This window comes from Oratosquilla oratoria, chromosome 11, assembly GCF_046742065.1.
Source record: "Oratosquilla oratoria isolate Oo_2021 chromosome 11, ASM4674206v1, whole genome shotgun sequence".
Lineage (NCBI taxonomy): Eukaryota > Metazoa > Arthropoda > Malacostraca > Stomatopoda > Squillidae > Oratosquilla > Oratosquilla oratoria.
Genome location: NC_134787.1, coordinates 48,110,533 through 48,126,832, shown reverse-complemented (window position 1 = coordinate 48,126,832; position 16,300 = coordinate 48,110,533). Strand labels below are relative to the sequence as shown.

The 16,300-nt window shown below is 41.6% G+C and overlaps 1 protein-coding gene across 1 annotated transcript; it reads left to right on the top strand.

Moving 5' to 3' along the window:
* Positions 1 to 770: 770 nt before the first annotated feature.
* On the top strand, positions 771 to 11,454 carry LOC143029793 (uncharacterized). The gene is made up of 3 exons (XM_076192790.1): positions 771 to 907; positions 1,019 to 2,162; positions 7,417 to 11,454. The coding sequence occupies exon 3, from the start codon at positions 7,525 to 7,527 to the stop codon at positions 8,887 to 8,889; it is 1,365 nt and encodes a 454-aa protein (XP_076048905.1). The 5' UTR covers positions 771 to 907; positions 1,019 to 2,162; positions 7,417 to 7,524; the 3' UTR covers positions 8,890 to 11,454.
* Positions 11,455 to 16,300: the final 4,846 nt, after the last annotated feature.

Here is a 16,300-nt window from a genome sequence, read left to right as displayed (position 1 = left end):
TAATACGTGATGTTGTACAACGGATGAGACACGATGATCCAGTGAGAAGACAGTGGAATGCACCACAACAGGGCATAGGTGTAGTATGGTGCGATGCTAGCAGCATAGCAACCGGCGTCGTCTTGGAGATAGGAGGTGTGGTAGTCGAAGATGAAGCGTGGCAGCAAAAAAATATGACTACTATCACATTAACGTATCGGAGATGGACGCGGTCATAAAAGGAGTAGATTTGGGACTGAAGTGGTGACTACGCGAGGTCGAAGTCAAGACTGACTCAGGCACAGTAGCAGGGTGGATGAACTCAATGCTGACGACTGAGAAGAGAATACGCACGAAAGGGGTAGCAGACATTATTGTGAAGCGACATCTAGGAATCCTGAGGGAGTTGATAGAAGAATTCAGCGTAAAGATGAGCGTGACCCAAGTGCGGTCAGGAATGAACAAAGTGGATGCGCTGACCAGAGTGAAGAAAAGCTGACTGAAAGTGCCGAAAGAATAGGACGAAGATAAGGTTGAAGTGTGCACTGCAGTGTCCCTATGCACGAAAGAGTTGCGTAAAACTCATCACCTAGGTGTTGATAGGTCATTGTTCTTAGCAAGGAAAGTTAACCCGGATATAACGAGGGAAGAAGTCCGGCGGTCGATGAGAGCATGTGTTCGATGTCAGTCAATAGATCCCGCCCCTTAACCGCACACGGCGGGGTGACTTAGCGTAGAAGAAAACTGGAGGAGGCTGGCGGTTGATGTAACCCACTATCGGCGGGGCATGTACTTATCGATGGTTGACTGTGGCCCGGGACGCTTCGCTGTCTGGCGGGAGCTGAAAACGGAGACGGGAGAAGAAATCGCACGGGTGATGAATGAGATAGTTCTGGAACGGGATCCACCAAGTGGCCCCAAGGCCACGGTAAGTTATATTGTGATATTTTAATGGAATATCTAAACAAAACAAAATAATTGAAATCATTACATATTCACAAAGATACATGATGCTTTGTGATGCCATTGTACTTTTCAGGGTTCGATCACAGGTATGTGTGGTTATTGCAAACACATTTTTTTTTATGGGAGTTTATTACATCGATCTACACACAAGCATCCGCCTGGAAGCATATTACTTCCTGACGTGCTTGTGTGTAGATCGATGTAATAAACTCCCAACATAAAAACTGTGTTTGCACCGCGTTCCCATGCCGAAGGCTAGGACCCAGCATCCGCCTGGAAGCAGACTACTTCCTGACGTACTTGTGTGTAGATCGATGAAATAAACTCCCAACATAAAAACTGTGTTTGCACTTAACCACACTGGTGACCCTGGATCTCTTGCTAAAACTGACAGACAACAACGACATCTCTCTGTTCTTTCTGAAAACGTTTCCTCAGTCGAGTATATCCGCGGCGACAGCAATGTCATGGCCGATTGCTTATCTCGCATGACGTGCGCTGTTTCACTCGATGTCTTTGACTTCAGTGGCATCGCTCAAAGTCAGGCAACAGGTGACCCTGGAGTGACACGTGCCCAAGTGGGTCGCGAGAGCGTCCATGCCCAAGGCTAGGCCTCCAAGCATCCGCCTGGAAGCAGATTACTTCCTGATGTGCTTGTGTGTAGATCGATGTAATAAACTCCCAACTTAAAACGGTGTGCTTGCACTTAACCACACATGTATTTTTTCTGCCACTGAAATCTGAATTTAAATTCACACAGAGTATCCCAGAAAACTTGGTGGGTCGGTCACCTAGTTAAACTTACACGATCAGCATTACGTATTAAAAGGGATGGGAAATCTGTCGGAAGTCAAAATACTTTTCTCTACAAGAATAGTCCATCCCAACACCTAAAACTTAAGATACAATTCTTCCAAAACAAACTTACCAGGGTAGTGCTAAAATTAATTCCTAAAACACATCATAATGTATCCCATTTTAGTCATCATAACTGGTTTATAGTAAAAAACATAGTGAACTTTATAACTACCTGTCATATGCTCAAAATTGTATATGGTCACGCACCTAATTACCTCAACAAAATCAAGTTCACGTACGATTAATTAACTCACAGCACATAATCCAGTGGGGCTTCTGTTGTATTACCTTGATTTAGGTCTGCATTGGGCAGAAATTTCTTCAGGTTCACAGCTTCACTTTTATGGGACAAGTTTGAGGTATCAATTCAAACAATTCAATATTATATGTCATTTAAAGTATCTTGTTGGAAATTCCTTTTAGTTTCTATTCTTGTCTTGCAGTCATAGCATTTATTTATATTTATACTTAGTTATATCATCTAGTCAACTTTTGCTGTCTTTTAATTTAGTTAATATTGGTGTAAAATTACTATATGTATTACAATATTATTTCCTACTTGCATTTTTGTATGCTTTTGTTATTTTATTTCCTAAGGTACCTCAATGGATATAAATCCCTAATTGGGCTATCTTGAGTTATCCTGAGTATATTATTATATTTTTACCTTTGATTCAGTCTATATTCTTTACATTTGTTATTGGCTTGAATTGCTTGTAAATTATTCTATACTGAATTAAATCTATCTTGTCAAAATTCATATTTGCTATTTAATTCTTGCATGCTATGTAATGACTATAGATACAAAGCTATATTCTTGTGCTACATGGTTTTACATATTATTTGATCAGAAGTACTCAAAATACAATGAACACCCTGTCTCCCAAAAGGAACCATTGCCTCCCAGAATAAGAGGAAGTGGTGTAAATTATATTGGAAGGTTCCATAAATAGCGTCATTTATCATAATCTAACCTAAAAATAGTCATATGGTGTCATTCTGGCTTCCAGAACTCCAAAATCTAATCCTATGGGGGGGGGAGGGGGGAGTCTTACCTAACCTAACCTTACTTAGGTGTAGGTAGACAGGTTTAGTTCAGTTGGCAGGGTAATTTACATTAACTCAAGGGTATCAGAAATCAATATTCTATAGCTTTATTCATGAAATGTGAAAAACAAATAATTATCAGCAGAAATACATATAAAATTCCTAGGAAACCTAAAGTAGCCTTTGCTAAAGGAGATGGTTTATTATTGACCAAGTTGGAGCCTGATATTTTGTGTTTTGTGGAGACCAAACTCCTAAAATATGTTGATCTACAGTTGGGGTACAATAGAGACACCTGGAAAAGAGACAAAAAAGATTAAATAGGAGGAGGGGTAATAGTTGTGAGAAGTGACATAAAGGTGAAAGAAGCAAATTGAGTGAAGGCAAGGCTTAAGCAATCTTCCTGAAAATGAGAACTGAAGGGCAGAATAGAAGATACTTCATGGTACCATACCCCCCCTTCCCCCCCCCCTCCCCCCCCCCAAAAAAAAATAGATAAATAAATAAAGCTGAATATCATGAAATGTTATTGGACACATCTCTTCTCCTGTAGACAACCATTAAATTAAGTAGCAGTTTAGTCCTTGTTGGATATTTAATTGCATTGAAATCAAAAGGTCTCCTGTCGGCATGCTCCGCCTTTGTAATCTGGGAGGAATGGGGAGCATGTGACAAGGGAGATTTTTGGGGAAATGACATATTAATTATAGCAGTGAAGAACACAATGACTGAATGGGTAAAGGAAGTGACTGAAGTAAGAGATGAGATTCCCGCAAGATTAAATCTGCTACTAACCAAAGATTCAGACATCATCAGCTCCTTGAACTACCTTTGATCCATAGGAAAAAGTGACTATATCATCATTTAATTTCAGTAGGAGGATGAGGATATAGAGCTAAGGAATGAATCACACAGGCAAGGGAGATTCAATTTTGGAAAGGCAGACTATTTAGGGTTGAAATTTTTCCTTGTGGAAGCAAACTGGAAGGAATTCATGAATACCATGGGAAAAAGGAGGAAATATGAAATCTTTCTTGACATTTGCAACTAGGGAATGAACAAACATATGCCAAAGATTAGTGGAAGGAAGGAGAAACAGGACTGGTTTAACAAAAGGTGTGAGACTGGAAAAAAAAAATCCAGGGACATGGCTTGAGAAAAATGGAGGAAAAAAAAGCAGTTACACAAAAGAAGCTTGCAAGTATTTAATATTGAAAGAGGTGTAATAGATAAATGCAAAGATGAACTGAAATTGTTTTAAATGTTTGTAAATGGGAAATTAAGACACATGGAAGTAATCACTAAGCTAATAATGGGTGGTGAGGTCTTTGAAGAGGCCTCAGCTCAGGCAGAAATAATGAGTGAAAGTTTCCATTTGGTCTTCACAAAGGAGATATTTTTATTTATTTATTTATTTATTATTATTTTTTCATTTATTTATTTATTTTTTAGGAAAGCAAAGGGAGCAAATACAAAAATACAGATATGAATACAAAAATGAAAGCATACACTGTAGTAAAGGCAAATGTAGTACCAATTCACAAAGATAGAAATAAGGAGTTACCACTAGATTATATAGGCCAGTAGCACTGATCAACACCATAGTATAATTCTATGAAAGGATTGCAAAAGATTGACAGACCAGATAGTCAGTTTGGCTTCAGATCTGGAAGGTCATATGTGTTGAAGCTTTTACTTGAGAATGGTTGATGTGCTGCAAGAGTGGGGTGGGTGGACTGTGTGTACCTCAAGCGAGAGAAGACTTTTGGGAGTACATAGAGACAAATTACTTAAATGGATAATATATTTTTTGAAGGGAAGATAATGAGGATGTCTATATGGAGAGCAGTAATGAGTGCTCTGCCCATGAGGTAGTCTGCAACCCAGGTCAGGAGTCTCCCTTGGACCTCCTTAGCAGACAAGAATGCAAGAATGGTACAAGAACTTGCTAACTCAAATACTTTTTTCCAGATCCAAAAATACCACAATTGCAGGCTGACTACTGACCAATCCAAGAAGGGTTGCCACACAGTCAGTTGCTGGCACTCCTGTTTTAAAGCCATACATATTGTGATGGTGGTACTGCACCTCACTGTCTCCCCTTCTGAGGCAACTCAGCTTCTTCGGGGTACACCCTCCCTCTGGTGCTGTCTGTGGTTGAAGGGTACCCCCCCTCCCCTGAGATCAGTGTCCCCGCTAATAACACTGGCATTGCATGAACAATAAGCTAGGTATATGAACTGTTCCAGACCACCTGCAAGGTTGAGGTCTAAGCAGGTACTAGCCCCACCAAAAAAAAAAGAAAAAAAAAAAGGGCTGTTGGTTATTGCAAAAATGTTTAGACACTATTTTTACATGACACTAAGAATGGAAAATTAATTTCAATTCCAGAAAATGCAATAGACCATCTTTAAACTATTCCTTGGGAAGTGAACCCATTACACAAGCTAAAGAGGAGAAAGATTTGGATATATTGCTTAAAGACAACTTACCACATGACAGACATATCAGCAGAATTGTGGGAGAGATGTATGGATTGCTGCAGAAGATTAAAATGGCTTTTCACTATATAGATGAAGAGATAATGAAAAAAGTCATTGAAACTCTGATCTATCCAAGACTGGAATATGCATTAGTAGTATGGTCCTCACACAGAGTGAAGGATATAAACAAGATCAAGAGAATGCAAAGGGCAGCAACCAAACAGGTTTCCAGCTTGGCAGGTAAACCATATGAGGAAAGACTAAAAGGAATGGGTCTGCCAACTTTGAAAGATCAAAGAAAAAGAAGTGATGAATTACAGTATTCAGATCATTAAAGGGGATAGATTGGATTGACAGAAGAGATCACTTCATTAAGGATAGAAGGGCTTTAAGAGGTCATGAGAACAAATTAAGGAAGACAGCATGTCCAAAGGCTGTAAAGAAATAAAGTTTTCCAGATAGATGCATAAATACTTAGAATAGATTAGAAGGTAGTATAGCCCAAGCTGGAAAAATACACAAATTCAAATCTAAATATTATTGGAAATAAAGCATATAGATTAAGTTGAGACTACATGAAATTGAGTCTAGGTGTAATAAATTGGAGAGTATGGGATGGGACTGAATGAGCAATGCTCCTTTCCTGTAGGCCTATACTATAATTAGGTAAATATGCAAGAAAGCATCTGATATCCTTAACTAGGGAAGTTTGGTGGATCTCTGCAAAAATTTTACAGAGAAGTTCGAAAGTGGGGAGTCTACATCAGGGGTGTATGACTGCAGTCATAGCTGTCACCTTGCTGTATATGCATGGGCTGTTGGAATAGTCACTGCTGGGAATCAGGGAGAAGTGTAAGGATTCAAACCCACAACTATATTTGAGAAAGAAGTTAAATTAAGAAATGTTGGTGTAACTAGGGAGATTAGTTGATCTAGAATAGTAAAAATGAGGCATATGATGAACTGCTGTGGAAATAATACTAGATTCTTTAGAAGTAATCATAAGTAAAGGGCAAGTTGATCCAGCAATAGATTTGTGATGAATACTGTATGAGCCAAGGAGTTATGATAGAAGGAACAACAGAAGGTAGTGGGATGGGTAAAAGGTAGGTATATGTTTTGACTGCTACCACCACCACCCCTCATTTGGAAAGGGCATATTGGATGTATGCCTTATATTATGTTCTTGTGTAAAGCACTTGTAAAGAAAGTGTCCATTTGAGAAGTAGTAATGTGGGAAACACATAAACCAAAGCTCACAGAACATCAAACTCTACATAAGTTAATCTTGACAGTTAGGGACACCTAACCTGAGATAATATTGATATCAAGTAAAGGTTCCATGAAGAGATAGATACAAAAATCTTTTGACAGCATTTTCTCACAGGAGTGTCACATCCAGTTTGGGATATGCTTCTGTGATTGAATGAATTGTGATTGTAAAATGTTAGTGCAGTAGTGCTCCCATTATATTATATATTGCCTTGTCAGTATCTCCACAATTACTGGGATTGCACATTGTCAAGATTGTTCTAATTAGATATTTCCAATAGTTTTTCCTCTCAGACAAACAGGTATTTTCTAATTGTGACAAGACAAAATATGGATTGTACTTCTGCAATTAGATAAACTTGATTTATTACATTTTGTTAAAATAGGAACATAAATGTACCACTTATCAATGTCTCTTGCATCACATTTTTGAGTCACATGAATGAGATGAACTGGATGAACCTTCCTAGAGCAAGTCATGTTTAGATTAGGGTCTTGTGAGTCCAACCATAGGATAATGGAGTTATATTAAAGCTTGAGTCATTCTGGTCATGGTGGTATTTTTCAGTGTATATGTGATAAAAAAAAATAGAGTGCACCATGTAACACCATATCTTTTGGTGTTTTTACTTGTTCCATGTTAAGGGATGACATGTACATGGATCTGTTTAGGGTCTTCTACAAGAATGACCAAGGCCAATGGATGGAATGATTTGGGTAGAAAGGAATTTGTGTATGAATAATCTGCACTCCTGTTATTACATTATTTCAAAGAGTTAGATATCAATCTTATATATATATATTTTTTCAGGACGAGGGTAACTATCAACATTTCCTTGGAAGAGCTGTTTGTAGATTCCATATATCCATCATACAACAAAGAGAATCTGATGTGACTTCTGTGGCACAGCTCTCCTACATGATGACCCACACTGGAGAGAAGCCTTTCCAGTGTGACCTGTGCAATGCAGCTTTCTCAAGAAAGATTCACCTCAGACGTCACAAGATGACGCACACTGGAGAGAAGCCTTTCCAGTGTGACCTGTGTGATGCCACTTTCTCACAAAAGAGTTATCTCAAATATCATATGCTTACTCACACAGGAGAAAAGCCTTTCCAGTGTAACCTGTGTGAAGCAGCTTTCTCAGCAAAGAGTAGTCTCAAGCATCACATGATGACTCACACTGGAGAGAAGCCTTTCCAGTGTGACCTGTGTGATGCTGCTTTCTCACGAAAGAGTCATCTCAAGTGTCACAAGCTTACTCACACAGGAGAAAAGCCTTTCCAGTGTAACCTGTGTGATTCAGCTTTCTCACAAAAGAGTAGTCTCAAACTTCACATGAACATCCACTCTGGAGAGAAGCCTTTCCAGTGTAGCCTGTGTGATGCCACTTTCTCTCAAAAGAATTATCTCAAATGTCACTTGCGTATCCACACAGGAGAAAAGCCTTTCCAGTGTGACCAGTGTGATACAGCTTTCTCACAAAAGAGTAGTCTCACACGTCACTTATACACCCACTCTGGAGAGAAGCCTTTCCGGTGTGACCTGTGTGATGCTTCTTACTCACAAAAGAATTCCCTCAAAAATCATGAGGTGATTCACACTGGAGAGAAGCCTTTCCAGTGTGGTCTGTGCAATGCAGCTTTCACTCGAAACAGTCATTTCAAATCTCATATGCTTACCCACACAGGAGAGAAGCCTTTCCAGTGTGACCTGTGCACTGCTGCTTTCTCACAAAAGAGGAGTCTCAGAGGTCACATGTATATCCATTCCGGAGAGAAGCCTTTCCAGTGTGACCTATGTGATGCTGCTTTCTCACACAAGAGTCATCTCAAATGTCACATGATTACCCACACAGGAAAAAAGCCCTTCCAGTGTGACCTGTGCAATGCAGATTTCTTATACAAGTGTAGTCTCAAATGTCACATGAACACCCACTCTGGAGAGAAGCCTTTCCAGTGTAACCTTTGTAATGCAGCTTTCTCACGAAAGAGTCATCTCGTACGTCACATGGACACCCACTCTAGAGAGAAGCCTTTCCAGTGTGACCTGTGTGATGCCCTATTCTCACAAAGGAGGTGTCTTCAAGATCACATGATGGCTCACACTGGAGAGAAACCTTTTCAGTGTGACCTGTGCGATGCAGCTTTCTCACGAAAGAGTGATCTTAAATCTCATGCTCTTACCCACACAGGTGAGAAGCCTTTTCAGTGTGACCTGTGTGATTCTACTTTCACAAGAAAGAATGATCTGAAACGGCATAAAGTGACCCATATTTGTTAGAGTCCTTTCCAGTGTAACGTGTGCGATGCAGCTGTCTCACACAAGAGTTATCTCAAGCATCAAGTGCTTACCCAGTCTTGAGAGAAACCTTTCCAGTGTGATCTGTGTGATGCAGCTTTATCATGTTATCAAATATCATCTGATGACCCACACCAGAGAAAGGCCTATGAAGCACTCTGACCTGAGACATGCAACTCTCATGAAAGAGTGATCCGCTGAACCTTGTGGAACTCTGCTCATTACTGCTCTCCATCTTGAGATCTTATCCTTTACTACTGTCCTTGTGTATCTTTCCTTCAAAAAATCTTTCATCCATTCTAGTCATTTGCCTCTCACTCCTCTAATTTCCATATAAGTCAATTGTAAGGTACTTTATCAAATGCCTTCTCTAGGTCAAAGTACACACAGTCCACCCAACCCTCTCTTGGAGTGCATCACTCTTGAGTACAAGCTTAAAAGTTTAGACACACACATTTTTCCAGATGTGAAGCCAAACTGACTATCAAAATGTTCATCTCTTCAAGATATTTTGTCCATTGATCTTTCATATAATTTCACTCTTGTGTTGGTCAGTGATATCAGCCTAAAAATTAGTGGTGTCTCCTTATTTCCACCTTTGTGGATTGGCACCACATTAGCCCTTTTCCAGTCTAGCAGCACAATGCCTTCTTTCTATGAACTGTGAATCATGTCTGTTAGTTATTCCCTACATTCTTTAAGTATCCAGTTTGAGATACTGTCAGGTCCCGAAGATTTTGTCACATCTAATGATACCAAGAGATTGAGCATTTCCCTCAGTTCTAGATGTATATCTTCTAAGCCTGAATTTTTGCTCCCCTCGCTTTCCTAAAAAAAAAAAAAAATTCTCTTTTCAGAAGACTGATTGAATTTTTTTATTTAGGCGATTACTTTCCTGTCTCAATTTACCATTTAAAAATTTGTAAAACAGATTCTGTTCATCTTTACATATATCTGCCACACCTCTCTCAGAGTTGCATTCTTCCTCCTTGCGAATTTTTGTATAGTCATTTCTAGCTTCTTTGTAAGTTTTTATTATTTCTTCTCTTCCTCCATTTTCCCCAAGTCACATCCCTGGCCTTTTTTGCAATCTTACACGTTTTGTTAAACCAGTCCTGTTTTTTCTTCCACTAATCTTTGGCACATGTTTGTTCAATCCCCAGTTGTAAATTTCAAGAAAGATTTCCCATTTCCTCTTTATTCCCATGGTAATGATGAATTCCTCCTAGTTTGGATCTTCAAATAATGTTTTTGACTCTAAGTAATCTGCATTCATAAAATTGAGTCTCTCCCTTGCCTGTTTAATTCATTCCTTAGCTCTGTTTCCTTTTCTTCCAAAAATCCAATTGTTAGATCATAATTTTTTCCTTTGGAGCAAAGGCAGTTCAATGAGCTGATGTCTGGCTCCTTTGTAACAGATCTAATCTTGTGGTAATATCATCTCTTACCCAGGTCACTTCCTTTACGCACTGGGTCATTGTCTTTTCTTTATGCGCTGAATGGCCTACCGGCTCCAGCACTTGGCCCTCAAGCCAAAAATTCCATAAATCAATCATTGTCTTTTCCATTGCTATATTTAACAGGATATTTCCCAAGGAATCTGCTTTGTTGTTTGCTTCCCATTCCTCCCAGTTGACCTCATTGCAATTAAGATATCCAACAAGGACTAAGTTGATATTTTGTTAAATATTTATTAAGGAAAAAAGAAGTGCCCAATAACATTTCTTGATATTCAGGTTCATTCCAAGCTCCTGTCCTGGGTGGGGCATATGCCATCATGAAATCTCTTTCATTGTACCCTTTAGTATTAATTCTTAGGTGGATTGCTTCAGCCTTGCCTTCACTTAGATTTTCTTCCACCTTTATGAAACTTTTCATCACAAACATTACCCCTCCACCCATTTTATCTTCTCTGTCTCTTCTTCAGGAGGTGTATCAATTGTTCCCCAACTGTATGTCAACATTTTGTTGGAATTTGGTCTCCACTTCACAAAATATCAGACTCGTTTATCCTTTAAGAATTCATTTATTTCCAAGCTGGACACTAGTGAACCATCAGCATAAGCATATGCTACTCAGTTTCCTTCGCAATATTGCTTTTTTTTTTATACAATTTCCTCACATTCTGACTGATAACTTGCTAAAACAACTGCTATTTTTTTCATAATATAATTTTTGGATTTGACTTCCTCTAAGTGCTTTCATGTTTTTGCTCATCCCTCTTCGTTAGCATCTTTCCTAATCCAAATATTTCATAACTTTTCCTCTAGTGCTAACTTTAAAGACTTGCTGATTACTTTGCCATGGCTTGCAACTTGAAACTTTATTTTCATTGGACAAACACCATTCCTCTCATACTGACACATGCTATCACTCTGTTTTGTTATATCCAAGCCTTTCCCTAGAGGTATTAAGGTAATTTTCCTGATCTTTTTCATTTCTTGATCCTGGCATAGCTTCTACAAGGTGATGTGTTCTTCTCAGCAACCATAAAGTAAGATGCATCTAGTTTTGTCAAATACATCTGACAAGATTCTTTATATATATATATATATATATATATATATATATATATATATATATATATATATATATATATATATATATATATATATATATATCATGACTATTCCTTCTGGGTTATCTCTTCCCTGTTGCTACATGATCTCATCAAAGGTTATTCTATTCTATCCTCATGTGTCGTTAGCCTATCCTGTTTTCCTTCATGGTGTTGAGATTTCACTCTTTTGTCTTAAGTTTCACTTTCTCTTCTCAGTTTATCTACTATCTGAGCCAGTTTGCTTCCCTTGCTCAAGTTTTTGTTCCAGATCATGCAATCTAGCCTTGTGGGAGGAAATCAAATCTAAATATTTTCAACTCTGTTACAATTTCACTTGCCTCCATGAAAGAATATCCAACTTGATTTTTTTTTTTTTTTTTTAATTCATTCCCAGTACTACACTGATCAAGTTAACAATGGATTTACCTTTTTGTGTGTGTTTACCTAATTATAGTATACAGGAAAAGAGCAGTGCTCGTAGAGTCATGTCTCTTATTCTTCAGTAATACCAGGGTACAAATTCATTCACATTTTGGCAGTCATACAGGTCAAGATAGCAGGTTGCACCAAGGCTGCGCCAATGGGAGACTTATACACAGAAATGGGAATTCTAAGGCCATATAAATGTGATAGCAGCACGGTTTTATGGAGGAGGACTCACCTTCACAAGTTCACTTTGTCATATCACACAGATGCTGCCTGCTGAGCCTCACAAGAGAACCACCCCAGCAACATATTCTCTATGTTATACAAACAACCACAATCTGCACAGTGCATCCACAGAGACACATTCATACCTAGATGACCGAACGGGCTCTTCAGGAGGGACCATCGAACTCAGTACTGTCATTAACCCCCAGACATTGCCCCTCTCAAGAGAAGCAAGAAGTGAGCTGCACTAACATACCAGATTTCAGGACACCAACCAGCATTAAAAATATATCAACACAGAGTCTGCCCTGGATGCAACCAGAACACAGACGATGCTGAACACACTCTGCAATGACCAATAGTGGCAGTCCCTAGACTACAACACAATATTCTTTCCCAGTGTGACTTATGGGCCCGCCAGGGTCTCTGTTGATGATGTAGAAGAAATATGTGGACTAGAAGACTATGTACAACCTGTAGATATTCATGCTTTCAACAAAATATAAGGAACAATCTGTCATAATACCTGGACCTACTTTTACCTCCATTTTTTGAAACCAGGAAAAATGTAATTTTCGCAGGAAAATTAATTTTTCCCTGATACAAACCTGAGGTACTCCTTACACTAGGATACTCTCGCGTAGCGCGAATATTTCTACTGCGAAATTAAAATCCTCACTCTGTGGGTCTGGGCAACGCTTATCCTCAGTAAGGGGCCCCATTGGGGCAAGGGGGGGGGCCCTTGCCCTCCACCACAAGTCTCGCACACTATAACCATTCTCTGAGCCAGGTATGATTTAAGCACAAGGTTGTCAGGCAAGGAGAAGGAACTGTTTAGAGGGGTGGTTGAGGAGGGCCATTAAAGGTAAGGAGTACCTCAGGTTTGTATCAGGGAAAAATTAATTTTCCTGCGAAAATTACATTTGTTCCGAAGAATACAAACTCTTCGGTACTCCTTACACTAGGAGACTCGGACTTAGGAGGGAAGGAAGTTGTTATCTAGCCTGGGAAACCGCTGTAAGGAAAATCTAGTGTGCTAAGACTATGTTGACCAGACCCCTATACATTCCCCTCACTTTGAAGTGCACCCCTTTCTGTTCCCTGGAGTGGAGACAGAAAGGTTATAATCACTTTTGTACCACTGAAGGGCTTGAATTGATTCCCTTGGAATGCTAGAGAGCCCGCAGGTGAGGTAAGGGAATGTAAGAGTATGAGAAGGACTTTAGAAAGTTATCCCTGCAGTTGCCGAGCCAGAACCTGGATGAGTTGTCAGGGTCGGCTGTGTGCTCTTGAGGAGGGGTATATCATTTTCAGGACTTCTTGGGTGGCCACTATGGGGCCCAAAGATAAGTTCCCTAAAGATTCCCGCATAACTTCTTTGAGGTAAAAGGAAGTGAACGTATTCTGGCTTTTCCATATACCTGCTTGAAGAACCTGGTTGACTGACCGATTCTTTCTGATGACTAGGGAGGTCCCTACTGCCCTCAGGTCATGGGCAATCTGTGTGGTCCATGTCGCAGGCTCTGCGGATGACTTCCATTGTCCAGTAAGAAAAGGAATTCTTAGTGATGGGCTACCTTTAGTAGAGATGAACAACCACTTTAATTCTGGTCGAAGATGTTCGGTTCTCTTGAGGTAGGTCCGGATGGCTTGTACCGGGCATAGAACTGTTTCAGTCTATTCTCCCCCTGCAAATTCGTCTAAGGATGGAACACTAAAGGACCAGAATCTAGGGTCGGATTTGGCAGGATCTTTGTTTTGGCAATGAATTGAGGCATGAAAGTGAAGGAGACCTCTTTCCATCCTTTGGAATGGGCGACTCTATAAGAGATGGCATGTAACTCCCCTACTCTCTTGGAAGATGCCAGGGCTAGCAGAAAAAACTGTCCTCTAGGAGAGGTCCTTCAGATGTGCCTCTCGGAGAGGTTCGTAAGGGGGACCCCTCAGAGAGTTCAGGACTAATGCCACATCCCGCGGAGGAGAACTGATTTCCCTGGGGGGGGGGCATGATCTTTGAAGTGCCTGAAGAGCATGGAAATTTCCTGTGAAAGGGCTAGGACCATGCCCTTCAGAGAAAACACCTGATTTAGAGCTGCCCTATAGCTTTGTACTGCCGAGAGGGAGATCTTCCTGGACTTCCTGAGGACGTGGAAGGAGGCGATCTCAGGAATGGTGGCTCGAACTGGGACTAACTTCCTGGAGTGGCACCATTTGCAAAGGCGCATTTCCCTTGATAAAGGTTAGCTGAGGAAGAGCAAATAGGAGCGGACATGTCCTCAACCACTTCTCTGGGAAAACCCTTCTTTAGGAGGATCTGGACCATAGTCTGAACGCGTGAAGATTGAGTGCTGAAGGGTTCTTGTGTCAAGGCCCGTTGATGGATGGATACAGAAGATCTGGTCTTCCCTGAAGGGCCAGAGGCTCTTCTACTGCTAGCTCGAGGGTGTCCGGAAACCATGGGGCTTCGGGCCACCAAGGAGCGATCAAAGTCATCCGAAGGTAGGATGCGTGTCTTGCTCTGAGGTACCTTCTGGAGCAAGGGAAATGGTGGGAAAGCGTAGGAGTCCAGGTTGTCCCAACTGTGCAGAAGAGCGTCTTCTCCTGCTGTCAGAGGATCCAGGAAAGGGCTGAAATATTGGGAGTTGGTGATTCCATCTCATTGCAAAAAGGTCCACTAGAGGGGAGCCCCATTTGCTGAGGATGAAGTTCGCTACCTCTCGATAGAGGGACCATTCTGTGTTGATTATCTGATTCTTCCTGCCGAGGTGGTCCGCCCAGACATTCCTCTTCCCCGGGATGTAACGGGCTTTGAGTGACACCTGGAGATTCTTGGCTAGGTTGAGGATGTCCATCATCAGAAGGCATAGTTCCTGGGAGACTGTGCCCCCCTTGCTCGTTCAGGTAGGCTACTACCGAGGAATTGTCCGACATTATGCCCACTACTTTTCCTGAGACTTGATCCTTGAAGTGACGGAGAGCCAGGAGTACTGCTTTCAACTCAAGCCAATTGATATGGGCTGTCCGCTCGACTGTGGACCAGGAACCGCTGATGTGATCGTCGTTGAGGTGGGCTCCCCAGCCCTCCTTGGAGGCATCGGAGAACAGGAGGACTTCGGGGGGAGATGGGCCGAGGGGCATCCCCATGAGAAGGTTGCATGGGCCTTCCACCAGAGAAGAGAATCCTTGACTTCTTCGGTGAGGGAGATGTGTTGTAGGGGTTCTCCCTCTTGCGGGGCCCACTGAGACTTGAGGAGCCACTGTAGTGGTCGCATTCTTTGTCTACTCCAGGGGATTAATTTCTCTATGGAGGCCATATGGCCCAGGAGGATTTGGCATTGTGTAGCCATCAGGAACCTGGTCGATAGTGCCTGTGCAACTAGAGAAGCGAGATTCGGGATCCCCTTTCCTACTAGGAAGGATTCCATTAGGGAGGAGTCCAGGACCATACCCAGGTACGTGACTCTCTGTTCTGGTAAGAAATCTGACTTTCCGGGTTGACTACTGTGCCCAATTTCAGGACAAAGGTTAGGACCATTCTGAGGTGTTCTGGCATAGCTGGGCGGAATGCATCTTGGAGGTCCAGCGACACCATGAAGTTCCCTTCCCTGATAGACGCCCTTACGGACTCTGGGGTGGCCATTCGGAACTTCGTCAAGGAAAAGGAACTTGTTGAGTGGAGACAAATAGATGACTGGTCTCCACACCCCTGTTGTCTTTTCTACTAGGAATAGCCGTAAGAAGAACCCTGGGTCCGGAGTCGAGAGTTCCACTAAAGTTCCTGTCTGGAGCAGAACGGAGGATTCCTCCGCTAGGGCCCGCCTGCGAGCCGAGTCCGGGTGGAAGCTGCTGACTTGGATGGGATAGAGGGAGAGGTTTGGGACAGTGGAAAAGGGAAGACAATAGCCCGTCTTAATGACTCAGTAGGTCCAGTCTTCCGCCCTGGCCTCTTCCCATGCTCTCCAGTAGAGGGAGAGGCAACCCCCTATCTTGTGCGGAGGGGCTGGCGAATTCCTAGGAGTCCTGTGGGGGAGTCCAGAGCCTCTATAATGTTTGCGTCTAGGATCTCGGAGTCCACCATATCCGGGGGAATCAGCGTGTGGGTGAGCATAAATCTCCCTGAGGAGGGGGTCACTGGGGTCCCCGAGGATGGTGTCTCTCCTGCGGGACTCGAAGTTGGCCCAG